Source organism: Lathamus discolor, chromosome 5 (genome assembly GCF_037157495.1).
Source record: "Lathamus discolor isolate bLatDis1 chromosome 5, bLatDis1.hap1, whole genome shotgun sequence".
NCBI lineage: Eukaryota > Metazoa > Chordata > Aves > Psittaciformes > Psittacidae > Lathamus > Lathamus discolor.
In genome coordinates this window covers 34,522,499-34,544,712 of record NC_088888.1, presented here as the reverse complement: position 1 = coordinate 34,544,712, position 22,214 = coordinate 34,522,499, and the positions used below count along the sequence as shown (strand labels likewise).

The 22,214-nt window shown below is 38.9% G+C and overlaps 1 protein-coding gene across 2 annotated transcripts; it reads right to left on the bottom strand.

The window, feature by feature from the left end:
• Positions 1–550: 550 nt before the first annotated feature.
• ARV1 (ARV1 homolog, fatty acid homeostasis modulator) lies at positions 551–22,203 on the bottom strand. Of its 2 annotated transcripts, XR_010613036.1 has the most exons (6): positions 21,969–22,203; positions 11,628–11,747; positions 9,777–9,930; positions 8,650–8,874; positions 7,940–8,181; positions 551–7,450 (listed from the first exon to the last, which is right to left on the bottom strand). XR_010613036.1 is itself a non-coding variant. In XM_065680324.1 (5 exons), exons 1-5 carry the CDS (start codon positions 22,065–22,067, stop codon positions 8,075–8,077), a joined length of 705 nt encoding a protein of 234 aa, XP_065536396.1. In that variant the 5' UTR covers positions 22,068–22,203; the 3' UTR covers positions 4,333–8,074. The 2 variants fall into 2 exon arrangements, 1 of the variants encoding a protein (XP_065536396.1); XM_065680324.1 differs by having other exon boundaries at positions 4,333–8,181.
• Between the last annotated feature and the right edge of the window lie 11 nt (positions 22,204–22,214).

The window sequence follows — 22,214 nt, the reverse complement described above, 5'->3', positions numbered from 1 at the left end:
ATTACAGATGGCACCTTCCACTCTGCCGTTTATAGTGAGGAAGGATGTGCATGCAAGGGCTTCCTGTTTTGCCATCCTCTATCAGGATGTATTGTAGAGGATTAAAAACACCTCTCTGAATGTCCTGTCAAAGCAATCCTGCAGCTGAATCAGATTAGCATAACCATGCTAGTGGCTTTTTTAAATTAAAGCAGATGAGGGACAAGGAGACATGATCTGGACGTGTTTCTGATGCTGTTTTATCAGAGACACAACCTTTTGTTTTTTAAACTGATACAGTCTTGTCCTTTTGCACAATAGTCAAACTATTGTGGGGATAAGGCATCTTTCTCCTAGGTATCCTTTTCTTTCTGTGTAGGACCTTTATATGGCCAGAAGGTACATAATTTCACACACAGATAAGGCCGAAAATGCACAGGCTGTAAGAATAGGATTGACCTTCCTTTGCTCTCCATATATACACCTCCCACCACCACCCATTTAAATAAATGGCACAATTGAGCAGGAAAGATTTTAGGGAAAATCCACTTAAAATGAAAGAAGTGTAAAATAAAGTTCGAAAATATATGAGTTTTAATACAAACCAAGTCTTGTCATGTCGTTATATAAAACATCAAATACCTACCACTGTGTTCATCCACAGCAGTTAATTTGCTTTTCCAAAGGAAAGGTTTTGAATAATCTGTCCACCCTTGCTGATTCACTAATCATCACTCTTCTATTTTGCTCTCTCCCAGGATGGAATGAGTAAGAGCTGGATTGTGTTTTCCTTGCTGTGCAACCCACCTGCCATTTCCACACTACTAACTAGGAGAAATATCCTCATAGGGAAACAGATTCGTGATGTTGAAAAAATTGAAGAGAATGCCAAAAGCAATACATTCGCTTTTGCTCCCTATTCTGCAAAGTCCAAGCCATTTTTTCTGGTGCTGTCATGTGGCACTTCATTATTCAGTGGATGCTCTTGATGAAGAATGTTTTCTTCCTAGTTATCATTACACTTTTGTTGTCTTTTGATTTCTGGTGATCAAAAGAATGCTGTAGTCCTACTGAGAGAAAGAGATGCTATCTTTGCTGTAGCCAAGACATGATACATCGGTGGCTTTGAAGGTTAGAACCAAAGCTGTATACTGGAAGTGAAGTGAGACACCAAAGAAGGGATCAAAGTTTAGAAATTATGTATGTACAACATCACTGATGGGCTACAGCATGCATGGCAGGGAATCACTGTAAAGGTAACACCCACAGATGCTTAGAGAGTGAATTAGCAGTTCTCAAAAGAGAATGCAAGGAGAATAGAAGGGTGTTGATGAGATTTTGTTTCCTTGTGTACATTTGTGCAATGTTACTGGATTCATTTACTGAAAAGATACCAATGGCTTGTAATACCTTTTTTTTTTTAAGATTATTTTTATGTAAGACCTGCCTGGGCTTTCTACCTCAAAGCCTCAAACTGCCAAATAAGATACATTAATTTTCCTTTCAGACAGCTGAAAGTAAGATCAGTTAATATGCCAGCTCCCTCCCCTATGAGTTTTTAAACTAATTTCAGATTTATTTGGGCACACAGTAGCTGTGGTAACTTGGGATTCATGATTTGCTGTATACATCCCTAAAATTCAGATATGTGCGTTATAGAACTGTATTCCAGCAAGGGTCAGAATTAAAGCTTCCCAATATAACAAAGACTTTAAACACGTCACCTTCAATATTCACATTTTCTGGCTCCTGGCATGTGTTTCAGTGTTTGTCATTTGTGGTGTTCACTGACTCCCAACAACCTGTAGCTGAGAGGACTCAAATGTTGTTCATCTTTTTAAGCAGACATAAACAAATTAGTCCTCCCTCAAATCCTGTGATGATGGAGGTACAATCATTTTATGGAGGAGCCACATGTATGACTTGCTCAAGGTTGCAGCAGCAGTCAGTCTTATAGCCAGGATTAGGCTTCAGGTCTTAATTGAGGTCTCCGCTCCTCTGCTCAGACAGCTATGGCAGGCACTTCTGTGCAGCTTGTGAACAACAGTTCTTTTGCCTAAAATGTACTCAGAATTACAGTTAGAGATTATAAGATATTATGGGCGTCATCTGGATTTATTTCTGCAGCAGTCAGCACTTGTACTATGAGTTCACACTTACGCTCTAGATATATATATAAAGGAATTTAAACCACATTGTTACGCAGGCAAAAAACAACAAACCAAACAAACCCAAACAGTATCTATCATCCTAATGAACAGAAATTGAAACAACATTGGCAATGCTTCCTAACTGCTTTGCAGACCTGCCATTTATCTATAGAGGGCTCAAAAGAGCTTTACAAATTCAGGACAGCAGGTCATGTTTAGGAAAAAGATTTTACAAAGCTGCTTATGTTCAGATCTTCTTTCCAGCCACCTCAGTAGTATAGTAAGCATTATTGGAAAGATTAAGAAGGTCAGAACAGCATTATAAGAAGCAGAAGAGAAAACAGGAATCTTGTTACGCACCTCCCAGCAAGTTTTAACTGCACCAACTGGGGTTTCAAAGTAATTCAGCAACAAAATTCCTATTGACTTTTAGCAGCAGAGGAATGCATTCACTCTATCTTTTGCCATATGAATTATCTCTGAGCTCAGCGAAGCTGCTCAGAATAACCCCAGTTTACAGGACTGTTTGCCTTAAACAAAGAGATGCCATGCTAAAATAATTTGCATTTTACAGCCTTCATGGTGCATATATTGAATTGATCCTGATACCAAGTCTCCAAAACAAGTATTGTGACCTGGTTTTCATCACTAACTTCACTCTAATGGTTTTGCAAACTGAAAATGAATGTTAGGTTTTAAAAGCTTGAATTTTGCAAAACAAAAATTAATCAAAGAATACGTATTTACAGTGCTTTTATATTCCTTCCAGTTTCGGAAACAGTGCTTCCTTTTCCATCTCCAGATGGCACTGTGGTGCTTAACACTACCCAGCTGGGGGAGAGCTGATGGAGTGCAAAAGCACGTGAGCTCCTGAAAAAACAACAGCTTTCTTGTTTTATGAGAAATCAGCTGCTAATGGTTTTCCAGTGCAGATGTCCTATTTTACTGTCAGTTCAGAGAAGACTGGGCTAACAAATGGTGGTTTATATGCCTGAGATTCAACTTGTCATGGAAGAAAGGACTCGCTTGTCTGTACGTGCACAAGGTCACAAGGGTGGTAGCCCTTGGCTCCACCAACAAAACCCAATGCAACACACACTACTGCAGAATGCAGTGAGAAGGTCTGCTGTTGCACAGCTCTGCCTATTCACAGTGACTTATCTCTGCAGTTGCTTATAAAAGTGTATTTTCAAGGATGACGTGCAAACCATCGAAGTAATGAGTCTATCGGCAACTCTTCTAGGGAAACCCATAGACTTTACTGTTTGGAAGACATCCTTTGCCATTTAATGTTATCACTTAGACAATTACAGAAATGTCTACTTATTCTTCCTTCATGCTCATCCTTTGAAAACTTAGGAGCAGGACTTAGAACATTCATTCACTCATACTCATGACTTATGTATTTTCTCTATTCCCTTAGTTTTCAGTCTTCTCAACTCCTTAACTTTGTGGAAGTCTGCCCGACACCTATATTCTCTTTTACGCCCCCTCCTAGCTTATACTCTAATTATCCAATTTTGTGTAATTTCTACATACTTGGGATCTTCCCTATGGACCCAATATAAACTCCCAGCTCCCACTGTGCAATCACTAAACCACTACTCGACCCAAGTCTGAATAACATCTTCCATGCATTTAATCTGACAGAAGTCTGGAATTTGCCCCATAGGCTCACAAATTTCCTATAGGTCATGATACCCCCGTTGATTCCAAGCAAATCTCAAAAGAGTTTACATGGGTTCATTTGCAGGCTGTTGTATTTTTAACCCAGGTAAATAATTTCCTTAATGAAGCAACTGAACATATATATATATATATATATATGAGGCAGGCTCTTTGTCATATGTCTTCCATCACAGATCACTATGTCATTACAAAGAGTTTATGAAAGAGGAGGAGCTGGAAATATAAAAAGGAATAAAAGCAAGAGAAAGATGACTGTTTTAAAAAGGCAGTACCTTAAAATAGTCTCGGTTCTCTCCAAAGCACCAGATGGAACACTTTTCCAAAGGCATCAAAAATGCACACACACCTTCCCCCACACACAGAGGCATTCTTGAGTTCCCCCAAGATTTATCACATTTTAATGTATTTGTCATGTTAGTTCTGGTAAATGAGCAGCCTTAAACCACACAAGGCAGAATGTCCTACATCACCAAACAATGATGCCTCTGAAGACTGAAAACCTGTATACCATCAGTTTTCGTTTCACAGCTCTCTAGCTTTTAATTTTCTCCTCCATCCTCAAAATTGCATAAGGACAGTGGTAGCGCCTGATAGCATTACGGAGTGCATAATTGATGTGTTACTGGCATATGTGACACAACAGATAAGCACTTCATCTCTCAGAATGCGTTCATGTCCATTACAGGTCCTCTGAATAAAACTCACAAAATATCCTGAAATAATATCTTTTAAATTCAAAATAAACCTTAAGAAAGCTATCTCCAAACAAAATTTTTATATATTGTATTTATAATTTTGCTGCTGACTAGGTAATGCTTACATTACATGTAATACAAAATCTTCCCCTTGCATTACTCATAATTAATGTGCTCCACTCAGCCTTTAGACTGAAACCAGCGCCAGAGCAGACAAGGGAAAAATAAAGTCTTTTGTGTATAACCATGACATATATGATTAATAAGAAAAGAAAAAAGAATCTAACCTAAAAGGAAGAAACTAAAGCACTGTTGGTAAATCATTAGAAAACCAAAACTGGCAGTAGAAAGAATGTGTATTTTCTGAAGAGGGACATACAAAGTTGTGGTGGGGTTGACCCTGGCTGGATGCCATGTCCCCACAAAAGTTGCTCTGTGATTCCCCTCCTTGGCTGGACAGGGGAGAGAAAATAGAACAAAACACTTGTGGGTTGAGATAAGGAAAGGGACAGATCACTCACCAGCTACTGTCATGGGCAAAACAGACTTGAATCAAGGAAATTAATTTATTACCAATCAAGTCAGTGTAGAACAATGAGAAATAAAACCAGATCTTAAAAACACTTTCCTCCCACCCTTCCCTTCTATCTAGGCTTGACTGTACTCCTGAGTTCTCTGCCTCCTTCCCCACCCCAGCAGCACAGGGGGACAGGGGTTGTGTTCAATTCATCACATCTCTGCTGCTGTCTCCTCCTCAGGGGAGGACTCCTCACACCCTTCTCCTGCTCCAGTGTGTAGTCCCTCCGATGGGAGACAGTTCTCCACAAACTTCTCCACAGGCTGCAGTTCTTCAGAAACTCCAGTGTGGGACCCTTTCATGGGGTGCAGTTCTTCAGTAACAAACTGCTCCAGCATGGGTCCACCACAGGGTCACAGGCCTGCCAGCAAACCTGCTCCAGCATGGGCTCCTCTCTCCACAGGGCCACAGGTCCTTCCAGGAGCCTGCCTCAGCAGGGGCTTCCCTCTTAAACCCTAAAAGCATTCCTGAAGCTCTTCTTAAAAGATCTACTACTCTTGCCCTTTGCATCTTCTCCACCTGCAGCCTCTGTTGCACTGCTGTGTGCTGGTGTTGTGGGAGGAAGATGTGCACTACTCAAAGCACCTTTGGCAACATGCCATTTTTAAAAAAGCTTTTAGGGGAAGAATATCTCCCCAGATCTAATTATATAAAGGAAACCATGGTCTAGGTACCATGCTGCCAAAGCTGCTGCTCAGCCAGTGAGTCAACTACACGTCTACACTGAATTATCTGGCCACTGATTCACACCAGTAGCAAGGTGGATCCATCATAAGCCTTCAAAACTATGTGCTTGCTGGAGCAACTGTAGTGTTAAACCGTCTCATGGATGTAAAGGGTTTGCAATTTGTTGGGGTTTCTTTTTGCCTTCTCTAATGATCAGAAAAGTGTGAAGTGTAACACATATGGCAACAGGAGTAGTGTCATCCTCTGACCTATTAAAACAGAATCAGCAACTGTTTGCTTTTCTGACCAAGTAACTCACCATGGCATGGGCAGTTGCATCACATAAACATGCCTAATGCCTTCTGTGCTCAAAATCCAGACTTACTCTAAACCTGATAGGAATTAACTTGAAGATGTTGCAAAACATTAGCTGATACATTTTGCAAAACAGAGATAGGAGACTGCATCTGAGGAAAATGAAGAATGAAGTACTACCTATAGATAGTACAGACTACCAGAACTGAAGCAGGAAAATTAAACATTGGATGGTACATAAGGGAAACTGGTGTGCACAAAAGGTTTGTGCTCTTTCTTTGGCTGCTGGGTAAAAAGGTGCAGAACTTCAGTAAGCGTTTCTTCATTAATTCAGGCCTAAACACCTGAATTAGTTGGCTAGTTTATTTAACAAGTACTCCTCTTGCTGAGCAGCCTCATACTTATTTTTTTGCTTCCACTAAAACTGCTGCCACTGAGGGCTGGGTGCAGGTGATGTGGCTTAATATTAAATGTAATATCCCAAACAACTACATACGCTGGGGATCAGAATCCTTTCACTCTTTTCAGCTTCACAAACAAAGCAGAAGCATTTATGAGATCACATAAAATTTCAAGCCAGTTAAAACTATAGTTCCTAGAGATTACTCCAGAACTAGTTATTTTATTATTTTGGATTATTTTATAAACATGCCAGAGAATGCAACCTAGTTTTCCCACTGTAGCTTTACTCTGCAATACTTGCCTTTTCTCTAATAACCTGTCTGCACGTTTTCTTCTCTCTTTGAAAAATCTGTTTCTGTGGAAATATAAATTTGGGCTTTTACATTTTTCTCACTGACTCTCTTCCTTTCTCTTAAGGGAACAATTCAACCTCCTCTTTCTGCCAAAATGTAGTGATTGGTAGCAGTGCTCATCTTTTTTTAGTGTACCTTTTTCGTTACAGCCATAGCTATGTGGCCAGATTCATAAAGCTGGTAGGACAGTGATGTATTCATGTTTTAATGAGAAAATAAACAAGCTAAGGCTTGTCGGTGACCTGGACAATTGGATTGAGTACACTCTCAGCAAGTTTACTGATGACACCAAGCTGCATCGGAGCAATCCCATGCACAGCTACAGGTTGGTCGGAGAAGTGATTCAGAGCGGCCCTGTGGAGAAGGACTTGGGGAGGTTGGCTCATGAAAAAATGAACATGAGCTGGCTTCAGTGTGCGCTCACAGCCCAGAAAGCCAACAGTATCCTGGGATGCATCAAAAGGAGCGTGACCAGCAGGTCAAAAGAGGTGGTCCTGCCGCTCTACTCTGCCTTCGTGAGACCCCACGTGGAGTATTGTGTGCAGTTCTGATGTTCTCAACATGGAGCTTTTGGAGCAAGTCCAGAGGAGGCCCACGAGGATGATCAGGGGACTGGAGCACCTCCTGCATGAAGACGGATTGAGAAAGTTTGGGCTGTTCAGCCTGGAGAAGAGAAGGCTGCGTGGAGACCTCACAGCAGCCTTCCAGTATCAGAAGGGGGCCTACAAGGATGCTGGAGAGGGACTCCATCAGGGACTGTAGTGATAGGACAAGGGATAATGGGTTTAAACTTCAACAGGGGAAGTTTAGATTGGATATAAGGAAAAAGTTCTTTATTGTAAGGGTGATGAGGCACTGGCACAGGTTCTCCAGAGAAGTTGTAAATGCCCCATCCCTGACAGTGTTCAAGCACAGGTTGGACAGAGCCTTGGGTGATATGGTTGAGGGTGATGCGTCCCTGCCCATGGCAGGGGTGTTGGAACTAGATGATCTTAAGGTCCTTTCCAACGCTAACCATTCTGTGATTCTATGAAGTTTTCTGGCTCACCACATTATACAGCCAAACTTCTGAGGTTTCTCAGTTTGACTCATCCTAAAACTGTCTACACTTACCACTAATGCAAGTTTTTGTTATCTGTCGCCTTCTTTATCATGACGAAAACAGTGTCTTTGAAGGCTGCTGGCAGAGATCATTCTTAGAAAATTATTATCATGTTGTTGGCATTTCTTCAGATCTGGGCTGATGTTTCAAACATCCCATCTCAATTTCTGGACCAAGCAGACAACACCATTTTCCAGAATTAATCCAAAGAATATAGCTAACCAAGGGAGAATTCGGTTCAAGTTCAATGTAACTGCAAAAGAAACCAGAACAAATTTATAACTTACCATTGAAGACGATCATGTAAACATGTGCGATTTCATATTAATTTGTATGTATAAGAAATCACACAAATACGTTAGAAGTCTGCATTCCAAAGCCATGCATAAAAATAACATGAAATTTTCATTTTCCAAATACACAACAAATTCTATTTTATGTTTCAATGATCCACGATGAGTTGTTTCAAATTCTAACTGATGGATCTGATGGATATAATACAGCGTATACAAATAGATGATGGTGAGATGAGGTGATTTTTATTATTTTAATAAAGTATTTTGTTTCTTTCCCTATTAAAGTCTACAAAACAGTTTTAAGCTACAGCTATTTCAGTCACATTTCTGATACTGATTAAAAATATAACAAGAATTTCTGTAACAGCTGCAAATTCTCACACAATCTATACAAATAATGTAGTAATAAAAACCCAAAAACATACCTCTTATTGCCTGAGAGTTTGATATCAAGACAAACACTTTTATAAATGCAAGGCACAAAGGTGTATAGTCATGTTCCCAAATAACAGCTGGAATTAGCAAAAGCTTTCCATAGCTGGACAACAGCAGTGCTTTGAGAAGTAAAATGAAGTCAGACTTCGTTTTCAGCATCTCAGGTCTCATCCACCATAAGGAAATAAAAATGCCAAGCAAAAATGAAGTTTGTTCTAAGAGGAAATAAGAGGAGTTGGAAAGAGAGAATGAAGCACCAAAATCAAGTCCTTTCTTAGATGAATTTCAGTGAAACAATGTGTCCCAAATGCAACTTAGCCACTGCTATTTAAAAGACATACGCAAATATGAACGTCTTCCATCTCCTGTGTTCACTTTAACATGGGAGTATTACTTACTTACAGTAATTCTGCATAATTACATTCAGAATAATTCATGACATTCAGAATAGGACTGTCATACTCAATTTCTGACACCATACTGCATAGGAAGTTTACAATTATTTTTCCTTTTTAACAAAAGGAGAGGGGTCTTTTTCAACTGTCTGTTAGCCTATAAAACATAATCAGTACTTGTCATCTTTGAAAAGGTCACCAGCAATGAACTCTTTCCATCCAGCATAAGAAGACTAAGGTGAAAATATTACTGAGCTATTAGACTTTTTTTACCACTGTGTCCCTGTGTAACACTAGAATTAATGCAGATGTCAAAGCAACTCTCATGACAACTGTAGTAGATGAATTACTACTGAAAAATGAGTTCCAAAATTTTTACTGATGTGTTATGAAAACCTACTTAGAGCAATATGAGATGACACACGACAATTTAAACTCTGAATGTCTAAGGGTAATACAGATTTTAGTCTGTGGCCTTGATTTAAACACTAGTAACAAAAAAAGTATTAAAATAAAGTATTAACCAAAATCAAAGAACACCCCTTCCCTGCCTTCAATGTAGTCTTAAAGCATGGAAGTATTTATTCTACTCTGTATTTTTGTGTATTCATTTAAAAACCCCCAAACAATAGATACAGCTTTTCCTAATTATTTATTTCTGTAAGGATCATCCTATTGTTGCATCACCTTAGATAGTGACACGAACTAATCATTGACCTTACCTAAAGAAGCTATACCAAACATTCTATAAAAATCCCATTCCTTGGCATATCTGATTAAGTCATCAGGATCTGTATTTTGGCTTGAATCCTGTAGTTGCAACCACCTGAGATAAGCTTCACAGAGCAAACAAAATATGCAGAGCTTCCCATGAATCTGGTAAATGAAAGAATAATAAAAACATTAGTATTAAATCAGTATAAACTAAAGCATCAGTATGAAATTGGTATTTAAAATATGTTTCAACATCTCTACACAAACAAGCTCTGTAGCTTTATTATCTTTGTTTAGAAATAATAGCAAATTATTTCTGTTGAGCCACTAGTTCAGCACATCACCCTTTTAACATCAGTTCACATGATAGGCAAATTAGAGGATGTAGAAAACTGCATGAGCAGTTCCATACAGAAGAAGGTATGAATGGCATTTCTAAAGCTTGCTTTATACTCTTTTTAAAATTGTGAAGGCTATTTCAGTTAGGAATATAAAACTGAAGTTGTTCTGTAGAATTATACTCATAGAATTATAGTATCAAAATTATCAGTATTAGTAGCATCACACTATCAAAAATTAAAGGTTAAGGGTAACTACTTCATTCAGTGAACTGGCTTAAATAGCCTTGGTTCTTTTTTTCCCGGGAACAATCTCCTTAGGAAAAAACGAGCAGTGTAGTTATACTAAAAACATTTCTTAGTTCAGTTAAGGGTGAGGGACCAAAAAGAAATGGAACAATATAACCAAGCAAAACTTTAAAATATCCTCTGAAGTAACTGCAAAAATGTTATCATGAGGGCCCATAGTTACCATGTTTCCATATCAAAAAAGTCTGTAAGCCTATGTTCAGTTAATTCTGGTTTTATACAGATTTAAATAAACCAGTGTAATTTCTGTGTGTAGATTCTACTTTTTCCATTACAGACTAGTTATGCCAATTACACATACATGCACAGTTTAAAATTCAACTCAATTTATTTGAATAGCTGAAATTTTCACAGGTGTAATAGGTCTTTCAGAAGCCTCATAGAAAACATCATGACCAGTCTCCAAAAGGACTGCTTAATTAAAAATCTTAGTCAGATTTATGCCTGAAAGACAAAGTGAGTATATTTATCTACATTGTTAAACACTGAACTGGCCAAGAGGTATCAGTGTGAACACAGCATACACTTATTCTTGGATAGCTTGTTCTAGACAAGCTTCCCTCTCCTGGGAAATTAATCCTTAAAGTAAAAATACACAATTCTGACAGAAAAGCTATACTTCTACACTCGAGCCTGGCCAGCACAACTAACTATGTAACTTTTCATCAACACATGTGAAAGCCTCTATCTTTTGCTATAGTTTCAAGGGCATGGTTATATGATAAGGAATTGGTACAGTAGGTTAAATTAACATAGTATTAGTAATAAGGTATGTTATGCTACTACAGCTCATTTCAGAAAGAATTGTTTCCAACAGAAATTTAGTTTGGAAATTAATTTGAAATTAGATCTTTCCCTTCCAATGCAATTTAGCACATCATCCTTGTAACATCAATTAACATGACAGGCAAATCAGACTGTGTAGGAAACTTCCTAGCAGTTCCATACAGTTCCTTCTCTTCCCTTTACATGTAAATAGACTGCTGTATTTGCTGGCATTGCAGCATCACAACTGTGGAGACAGTAACCTTCACCAGCTAGAGTTTGAGATTTCATGTGTTCTGTTCATGATATAACTGGTTCAGCTTGCTGGAACCAGCGGAAGGGCAGGAGCATAAGAGACTCTAAAATTTCACAACTATTACAATCAACTTGCCAAATGTTAATACATCTTTAACAAAAAAGTCACAGGGTGAGGGCATAGCAACTTACATTTATCTTCGTATTGAAAAGAATGTGTCTGTATGCTTGTGCTTTACATAAAACAGCATTAATCAAGATGATAACAGGATCATACTCAATGTATTTGTCCACTGGTTTCTGGCAGGATTTCTGAAAGTCACAAAATAACAAGAATTAGGAAAAAAAAAGCAAGGGTTTATGAAATTGGTTCCTCCAGTTGGAGGAAATTGGTTCCCCCAGTCTTAGCAAAACTACATAAATCCAAATAGCTATTCAATTCTTATTAGTCTTTCCTTAATGCAATCTTCATTTTCAATCAGTTTTTAATACATTCAGAATAATTTCTTCCCCACTATCAACACTACAGTTTACAGACTTCCCTTATAAAGCAAAGATACATTACTGATTTTTACAAGCTTCAGATTAATACAGATAATAAATTCTGCAAGCATGCATTGAGTCATCATTTTGTGCCCTACAGATGCAAAAAGGCCCAAACTACCTCCCAAGACGCAAGAAATGCACTGGTATCTTGTTAAAGGTTAACTGATCATGGCTTACCCATATCTTGGTGGGGGTTTTGGTCTTTTTGGAAAAAAACCCATATTGGTTTCTTCTATCACTTCCTTCTTTTCAGAGATGCTTTATCTTCCTATCCTACCTTTTTCTTCCTTACAAGAAGACAGTAACTGTTTTTTTTAACTGTTGCACTGTTCTTCCATACTAGTAAATTGTCCAGATATTGCAACTAATTTTTCATTATTGAACAAACACCAATATATTCAGGACATTGATAATGTAGATTTCACAACACAGATATAGCCAAAGAGTCAGAAGTTGCTACTGAACAGTGGTAAAACATTAGATCATTACTTGTCCAATACATCTGCTGTTTCCCACTGTGCTTACTAGAAGGGTTATTTCACCCAGACCACTGAGAACTGCTTGTCAATCCCCTTCAGATTTATTGATTTATCTTCACGGCTGAACATTTCTTGGCTTGAGTTAAATGAGAAGGGCTAACAGAAGACTATTACACTAACTGCGAACAGGACAGTTAAATAACAGTCCTACAAAAGGCTCACCTAGCAGACCTCAGGGGGAAATAACTTCTAGCAGAGAGCTAAGGTGCAGCAGCACTTGATCACAGCAAGCACTTCAGCTCAAACAAGTGCATTGACAGAAGGATACTCGCCTGCAGGTCAGTTTCTCTCCTCCAACCTGTCCTCAGCTAATCCCTCTCCCCTGGGCCTTCACATTAGCTGCCATCCTCAGGGTACAACAGTCACAGAAACTCTATTTCCATTTTAATGAGTGCATGGCTGTGCATTGCCAGAATAGAAATCCACGTACAGAGCTTTCCAAAATGGTGCAGCAGTCAAAATTGCAGCATTAGAGAACGCATACCTACAGACAAACTCTCAGGAAAGAACAAAAAGGGGTTTTTTTTTGATTTTATAGATTCCTTATGTTCAAAGTTACGTTTGCCTTGCTACTTACCAGAATTATTATTGGAGAATTTGAGGGTGCAAAATTTCATTAGCAAATTGACTCAAAAGTCCATCATCCACACCAAGAACAACATCCAAATATATGTGTAAGTTTAATAATGTCTAAGGAATGTTGCTACCACTAACCCATATTTCTTGGTCCAGCTCAAGAAAAAAGCCTAACAAACTCATTTGGATTAGACAAGAAAACACTGTGTATGACAGTTCATAATTTATAAGTAATGAATTCAAAATCTGACTCAATTAGCCAACAGTTTGACAGGTCAAAAATTATACTGAGTGAGATGGAAGAAAGGACATAATTGACAGAAGACCACAGCTAAAGGAGTTAATAGAGTCAAAAGAAATTGCAACTATAATTAAAAGCAGTGCCTTGCTTCATTTATTTCTACAGGGAAATCATGACCAGATATCCTTATGGGTGGTAATTTACATATGTCAAATCTCTGGGTTGATGTAGCACAGGAAATCTCTTTTTTTTTATAGGCTTATTCACACAAGCATTAGAGAAGAACATACAAAAGAAGATTACCCTTGAATACACTAGGTGTCATAAAGGTTAAATGAAGGGTATCCTACATACCCCAGGATTTATTATGCTCTCAAATTTTCCTACAAGGGAACATTTTTTGACCAGGGTCAAAAATCTTTCTGAGAAAAGGAAAGAATGGTCTTTTCAAGTGGAGGGTGAGAACCAAACACCAATCAAAAACCTGGCAGTTAAGAGGTACTAAAGATTTTCACTGACAGCTGACATGAATTTTAGACATTTAAAATTTATCAGGCCAACCCTCCAGGCAAAACCAATGATAGAGAAATTCTGCTGCAGATACGTCAGAAGACTGCTACAAGCAAATACACAAATAGTGGTATTACCCATAAGAATGTGTCTTCTGCTCCACAGATATGAGAATGATGTTTAATTCAGTATTTCAGCATACCACCACCAGACACTTAAGAATCCTATTTCTCTTATGCTACTTCAACAGGAAAAGAAAACCTGCTGGGTTTTGTTATCACAAAACAGCAGCTATCTTCAGGGACTTTTCACACACACACACACACAGACACACACACACATTCACATCTATCTGTCTTCTACAGCTAGATGAGAACTCTATTCTTAATATACTTTATTTCTATTTGAGTCTCAACTGTATGAAGGAAAAGTCTTCTGTCCTTATCCAGGCTGAGACCTAGCCAGAGTGAGTTCATTCAGGGACTTGTGAGACCCACAAACCACCTTACTACAAGGACTCGTGTGCGCTGCCATAGAATAACTGGACAAAATGAATATGATGCTATACCATGAGAACATTACAGAATTAGCAGACCCTCTAGGATGAATTTTTCTCCATACCTGGCTTTTATTTTTTTCCCAGCTGTACTACTAAAACATTTGACATTAACCTTAAATGCCTTGGAAGCAAACTTGTCTAGAGCCTGACTTCAGCAAAATCAGTGCAAAGAAGAGTTAATGCACGCATAGGTTTAACCAGGTAGCTTTATCTAATTAAAGTAATGGAACTTTATGGATATTGATAATTACTAACACTTTTAGAAGCGATCAGTATAAGCAGCTCAGATATAGGAAACTGCTTGCATCTTTAAAGATTTTAGTCAGGCACTTTAGAGTGAACTACAATACTCATGCTCACATCTCACTCCCAACTGCAGTTCTGCACGGCTGTATTCTATGTCCAGTTCAGCATGAGGGACACACATGTTTTAATCAAAATCTAGCTTTTTCAGTCTTTGTGTTTTCTCAAAGAAATGCCTCAGTTATCATAACCAGGTAAATGATCTAAAGAAATAATTGGATTTCTCTGTTATTTTACCAGTTTTTAATTTCTTCTTTAACTATGTAACTGACATCAAAACCAGGAAATACCTTTGAAAAAAACACACATTACTTTGATTAAAAGATACTTTCAGATTATGCTGCAGAAGAGAAAGGTCAAGCTTGACACCATAAATTCCATTTACATATCTTCTTCTAAACTGGCAAATTTAAGGAAAATTATGAATATTGGATTCTGACACAGAAGTCCAGTTGATACTGTGCTCCCCTAAAAAGTGTGCTGAATGTATTCAATATTCTAATTAATTTAAATGGGTATTAGTTTAGGAATTGTTTGATTAATCAAATATTTAGGAATATTTGACTATGCTTGTCTGTTGTTAAAAGAAACAAACAAACAAAACCAAAACCACCTTCCATTTTCATGAGCAAATGCAGCTTTAAAGGAAAAAGAAATCTTCCAGAAGCAGTACAACCATACTTTTCATAGTGCGGTATCATATTCTTTCTGATCAAAGCAATCCAAAACACTTAAGGAAAGTAACATACATTTTAACATTTCAGTTGTATTAAATAGACAAAAGAAGCACTGAAATGTTATTTCTGACTTTGTGTTTATCAGCCTTTTATAAAACACTACTCAAAAGATATACCTCTGTTCACCAAGGATACTCAACTGCAAACACAGTTCACAAACGTATGCCAAACACAACACAGTGTACAAATATTTGAGGACATACCTACAGTCACTGAAGGGCAAAGTTCCTAAATATATGAATATGACTTTCAAAGTCCTCTCTCCAACATTAAAACATAACTGAATTTTTAAGTAAAGGTATTTTGGGATGGGGATGGTCGAAGGCAAAAATGTTCTTGAAGAGGAAGCCATAGGACATGACTGAAAACACAAATATACATTGAATAACCAAACTTCATCCTGAACTAGTAATACCATGAAAACCACACCAGGAATACATTTGGAAATCTCCAGACATTAAAAACACCAGTGAAACATTTTCATTTTAGTATTCATTTTGGAATGTTGATTTGGCATTTGTCAAAATTAAGCTAGGTTATTTTGCCGGACTACATATACAGCAAATTTTAACAACATGTACACAGCTTCAATATGAACATAGGTCCATTTACATAAATCATAGGGGAAACTAACATGGACCCATCAACCTCTGAGAGTGTCCTTAATCCCAGTTGCACCCTTAAACAATAAAATGTAATTAGCTCTGCTGCTTTCAGGAATGGGCTCTTTATTATGGATGTGGCTAAGTGTCATAAGCAGCTGAAAAACAAACCAGCCCAGTTTCAGATTAATTTCATTTCAGAAAACTGAAATTAAAATCAGTTTTATCAATTTCTTATGTGATGTTTTCCAGTAGCGAGTTATGCAAATAAGAAAATAAACATACATTATTTCCCAGAATGATCTTTGTACTCTTGACAGATTCTTTACCTGACCACACAAATGCTTTGCATTCAAAGCATTCACAGTCTCTGCCTTGCAGCAATAAAAGAGCTTTTCAATTATTTTTCAATTGCAGAAAAGTTAAATGAAGTGTGCACTGCTCAGGCAATTTGGCTTTCTTATTACAAAACACAAGGGGGATCCTGACTGAGCTCTACATAGTACAATGAATAATTTCTTTCCCTTTGTTAGGGTCTGGTACAATTAACTTTTTTTACACATAACATACATGTAGTTAAAAACCTAATTTTTAAAAATTGCATGTTTTGCCTTCTATTTCTGAAAAAGTAAAGTTCGCTAATTTCTTTTTATATGCATTGCAGAATTTATTCCAGGTTAGCCAAATGTGATCCCCCCCCCCCCCCCCCCCAGTAGTATTAGTACCATAATGGTGCAGTGTTATCTGAACAGTGTTTTTTGTTACTATTATTAATGGTTGGTTCATAATATATTCCGTGAAGATTTGCTGTACTATTTACAGATCATTTAAGTTTTAAGGACCTCAAAATATCCTTAAGATCTCCTTTATAAAGAGCCATCTAGGCTTGCTTTTGCCATCACTTCTGGTTTGGAATAGGGAAAACATCAGCACATTCACATCACAGGACTAGAACAAGATCCATGAGTTGCAAAGTGATCATCAGCAGTCACCTTCATTGGAGGCAACTGTGACATGCCTGTGCACCCCACCCCAAACACCCCACCACCCCAATTATCACTGACGAAAACGCACATTGAACAGGTCTCCCTGAGGAGGTGAGCTTCTTCAGAATTTTTCATTATCCATTTTTAAGTAGCTTTAAGTTCTTTTTAAAGACCAATATTCCACCTGTCTCTTGTAACAGCACTTTCACAGCAAAATATATGCAGGATCAGAAAAAGGTATGTTCACTAAAAGCAAAGGAATATGCAATACCAGATGTCTGGGCTGTGCTTCTGCTGAAACTGCCCTTGATTAAAGAAAACATTAAAAAAGATGTTACAGAACTTGAAGGATTTGTGGCAGTTAGACACATTGCACAGCTCTTAACAAAAGACATGACCTTTCCATGCCAAGTTTCACCGTACTCCATGGACTTATATGCTTGACAGAAGAAGGTGCCTTAATTTTGTTCAGTATCCATTGCAAATTTATTTCCCGGGTGGATATTAATGCTCGTAAGGTCTTTAATGCTTGCCTGCATTAAAATTACAATATGGAGCTCAAATAAACTTTTAGTTGTCTTAAGAGCAATAAATATGCTGCAGGAACTGAACTGAAGCAGCACCATGAATATTACACTGAATTTCCAAAATTGTACTCTAATATTGTGGGCTGGAAACAGATGTTCCCTAATGGAATCTTTAAGTATTTGCCTCTGGAAAAAATGCATTATTCTCTTCAACAGATTAAAAACACAATACAAATCATGTTATTTCACTTAAGACATTCAAATCTTCCTCCTGGAAATTACACTCAGATCAGGTTAAACACATCCTAAAAATAAATGTAGGACTAGATAGAAGATGCTGTCAGGAGAACTTGGCTTCTTCAACCTCAAGATCATGCTCCGGAAGGTTGAATGACAGGAACATCCTGAGAATCTGCATCTCAGATACAGATAACTTTAAACTTGGACTGGGAGAAGTCTGTAGGTCAGTATAAAACAGTGATGATCTTGGCAACGTTCTGCTTGTTCCCAATTTTTTAGCCCTTTATGTTGCATGTCATATGGAACACATCAGTTGTTGGTTTTGGGTTTTTTCTTTTCTCTTAATGTGTCAGTATTTGAATGTATTACTTAAAAATGGGAAACACAAGTATCCCGAAGCTTTTTAACAAAAAAAAAATTATCTAGATGATGTCTACTGGCTGAGTATCATTATACTATCTTTCCATATTCTTTCCACTTTTTCTCTCTTAAGCTATAATGGAGGAGCAGTACTCAATGCTCTAATTCCACAAAGACAGACAAAAGCTGTTCTCAGGGTGGCTGATCACACCTTCTAATCTTACCTCAGACCTCCAATTTTCCTTAAATACTTCACCTTTTTGTAAGCTTTTAGAGCCCTACACTCTTAAGTTTTATAAATACCTGATATAAATAAAGTTTCACACTGGTAAGTGGGATCTTTATAGTTTCTGAAGAGGAGACTTCTAAGCTATACTTACCATCAGGTTAGGATGGTTCCTAACACCAACAAACTCATACTGCTAGTGAAAGTTTGAGAAAGGTATCAAATGACATTCTGTACTCAACTATTTTTTGTTATCACTAGTGTGACGGTTGTTCACGTCTGGCCAGAGCACAGCATTCCCTGCATGGAGGCAGAATGCCTGCAGAGGGTTAGTGCAGTCCTTCCAGATTAAAAGGAAAAAGTAAAACAAGAATTGCCCTGTGAGAAACTGTAAGGTCTTGGTAGCAGGAGACAACAGCAATGCTTTCCTGCACTACACAGATAAAACTGAATTCAGATCAGTTCAATTGAAGGAATCTTTTGATCTTGGCAATATTCTAACATTCTCATCTCCACTTTATAAACCAAGTGTTTCTTACTAATGTGCTTTCAGCTGCTTGTTCCTTGTGTGGACCAACCCTACTATCAGCACTTCCTGGGTGTCCAGAAATGGAGAGAAAGGCTTAAAGAGATGACACTGTCGTGATTTAACCCCAGCCAGCATGTAAGCACCACACAGCCGCTCCCTCACTCCCTCCGTCCCCACAGCAGGACGGGGGAGTGGATTTTTTCACTAAAGGTGAGAAAACTCATGGTTTGAAGTAAAACAGTTTAATAGGTAAAGCAAAAGCCATGCACAAGACCAAAGGTAAACAAAGTATTAATTTCCTGCTTCCCACTGGCAGACATTCAGCCATCCCCAAGACAGCAGAGCTCCATCACATATAATGGTTATCTGGAAAGACAAACACCATCACTCTGAACATCTCCACTTCCTTCTTCTTCCCCCAGCTTTATGTGTTAAGCAAGACACTGTATGGTCTGGGATATCCTTTGGGTCAGTTGGGGTCAGATGCCCCAGCTCTGTCCCCTCCCAACTTCTTGTGCACTCCCAGCCTCCACACCGGTGGGGAGGTGTGAGAAGAAAAGGCCTTGACTCTGTGTAAGCACTGCTCGGAAGTAACTAAAACATCCATTAATTATCAACACTGTTTCCAGCACAAATCTAAAGCATAGCCCCATACCAGCGACTATGAAGAAAATTAACTCTGTCCTAGCCAAAACCAGCATAGGCATGCACCAGGTAACAGCAACTAGGTCTAAGACTGAAATTGAACCATAACAACCCACAGCATAGACAGAGGAAACAGACTGGTAGGAGCAAGTGAAAAATGGTACAGATCTGGACCTGCATGAAAAAAGGTGGAAAGAATTCCAATTTGCTAGGAGCATGTGACTATTTGCTCTTTCTTTTACTCTTTTTGTAAGAGTTTGCTGCTTATGATGAACACAGCAACTGGGACCCAAGTCTGATTCTACACGGGATACCACAGCTCCGAAAGTCCAGGCTCTTTGGTCCGCCAATGGTTAAACAGTAAGAGGAGCAAGTGCCATCTACTTGCTCCCAGTTTGCCCCAGAGATTATCATGGCCAAATTAATAAGAGTAATTGATGACTTGGGTTTAAACAATGTGCTAAATCTTATGTGATATGGCTGCAGGCATAAGCTTTATACTTGTCCTTTTCTATACAACTTGTCCTTGATTTCAAAAGCAAGTTTCAAGCTCCACATGAACTCTATAGAAACTATTCATATTTTCATGATGTACCAATGACACATTTTGACTGCATGATCTGACTGCCAACGATCTGATGGAATTTATAGTCACTGCTAAACATGAAGCATTATACTAACACAAGAAAACAACTAACAATTAATTTCTCCTTGCAGTGTGAATGTCTGAAGCCCGCAGAAGCCAATATCTGTTACTTTGTCTTCTACCTAAGAAAACTGCTGATCTCTCCAGCTTTTGAAACATCTGCAGAGATTTTTGTGTATATTTTTAGTTGGTTTATGCTCTACAGCAACAAGCCATTTTAACTGCCTGCTGGGCTGGGAAAAAGAGAAGGATGTGAATCAGCTCTTTCTACTCTCATCAGTGATTTGTACACATCTTGTTTTCACAGCCTTTTGTTGATAACAGAAGCTGAGATCTAACACATATGTCTTTCAGCTTGAGCTAAACACTATTTCCCCAAATACAAACTGGTCACAGACCTCTGTGATCTGGCTGCCCTTGATCTCTATTTTTGATCCAGGAAATGTTTGAATAACTCAAAGTTATAAAGTTGTAAAGGAATTCATCACAGGTTTCATACAAAGCTTTCTTGTCATCCATTATCTTTATAGCTTCAGGATTAGTAAATAAACCCATCTCCTATCAGCATTCTCAAAATGCCAAGGGCTACAAAACTGGGGGAAACCACCCAAAAGGAAGTTGAATGATACACAACTAATTCCTTACAAAACACAAATAACTCAACAACTGGTTCAAGCACAGCACTTTGCAAATTTTATAAGGAGCAGAGAGGATGTTGTGAAACACAATCACAGATAAAAGGCTTAGACAAGATGTATTTGCAGATCCCTCTATTCCAAAATTCTTTTTTTCCTACACTGAAATAGAGGGTGTTAAGTCAAAACTAACCACTGGAGACAAGACTCCATAAACCCTATAAAAAATTAAAACAATGTAGAAACAGTTGAAAGCACTGCTTAAAATAGCAAATGTTGGTTTGTTGGTTGTTTTTATTTTTCTGTGGCTGCAAGATCTCCAAGAAAACGTAGCAGACACTAAAAGAGAAGAGTTATTTGAGCTCCCCACCTGTATGTTGAATAATCATCAGTCATAGAATTAAGGAATGATTAGGGTTGAAAGGGACCTTAAAGGTCATCCAGCTCCAACCCCCCTTCCAACACTTTCCACTAAACAAGGTTGCTCAAAGCCCCATCTAACCTTGCCTTGAATACTTCCAGGTAGGGGGCAGCCACAAGTTCTCTGGGCAACCTGTTGCAATGTCTTAGCACCCTATAATGAAGAACTTCTTCCTAATATCTAATCTAAATGTACCTTCTATCAGCTTAAAGCCATTCCCCCTTGTCCTGTCACTTCTCCCCCTTGGCCTTGTAAAAAGTCCCTCTACAGCTCTCTTGAAGGCTTCTTTAGGCACCAGTCAAACCTCGATGCTTAAGTTCAGCTGTTTCCTAGCTTTGCTGAAGCTGTCTAACCATGAAGCCAGGCTCAGGTCTGCAGTCGGTGAGTTAAAGACACAGAGCACGAAGACAATCCCACCGTGGTGCCCAGCACGGGAGTACCCAGGCCGCTGGGCAGTGCTGTTGCACAGGTGCTCTTGAGGATCTGGGGGGAAATGATGTTGGGAAGCTCAACAAACAGAAAACATGGATCCAGGGAACACTGGCATCCGCCGGCCTCTGAGCCGGCCTGGGCCCAGGCCCAAGGCAGGGCCCCACAGCACCACGTGCCACCGCCTGCTGCTGCTACTGACATCGAAGACTCCCACTTGCCCACCTCCTCTACCCTCCATCTTCCCTTGCCCACTGCCCGACCACCCCGACTCACGCAGATGGAGATGCGCAGCACCCCACGCTGGTAGTCCCTGTACAGCTCCGCTGCCTCTCTGCTGCACTCGATGCAGCGGTAGGCGCCTAGCGCCGCCATAGTGGGCGAGTGCACGCCCCGACCTGTCAGCGCTTCAAATCGCCTCAGTTCCGCGTTCGGGGGCGGAGCCGGGCCAGACCCGCACCGCCGGGCATTCTGGGAATTGTGGTTTTCTGCTGCCGCCGGCTACCAGGCTTTGCCGGTGTG

What these genes read in the sequence shown, in the direction of transcription:
- ARV1 (XM_065680324.1), bottom strand. Translation starts at nt 22,067, where the DNA reads ATGGCGGCGCTAGGCGCCTACCGCTGCATCGAGTGCAGCAGAGAGGCA. An exon ending in TTTTCAATACGAAGATAAAT is followed by an intron (nt 9,931 to 11,627) that starts GTAAGTTGCTAT and finishes TTCATTTACCAG; the next exon opens with ATTCATGGGAAGCTCTGCAT. An exon ending in AAACTCTCAGGCAATAAGAG is followed by an intron (nt 8,182 to 8,649) that starts GTATGTTTTTGG and finishes TTTCTTTTGCAG; the next exon opens with TTACATTGAACTTGAACCGA.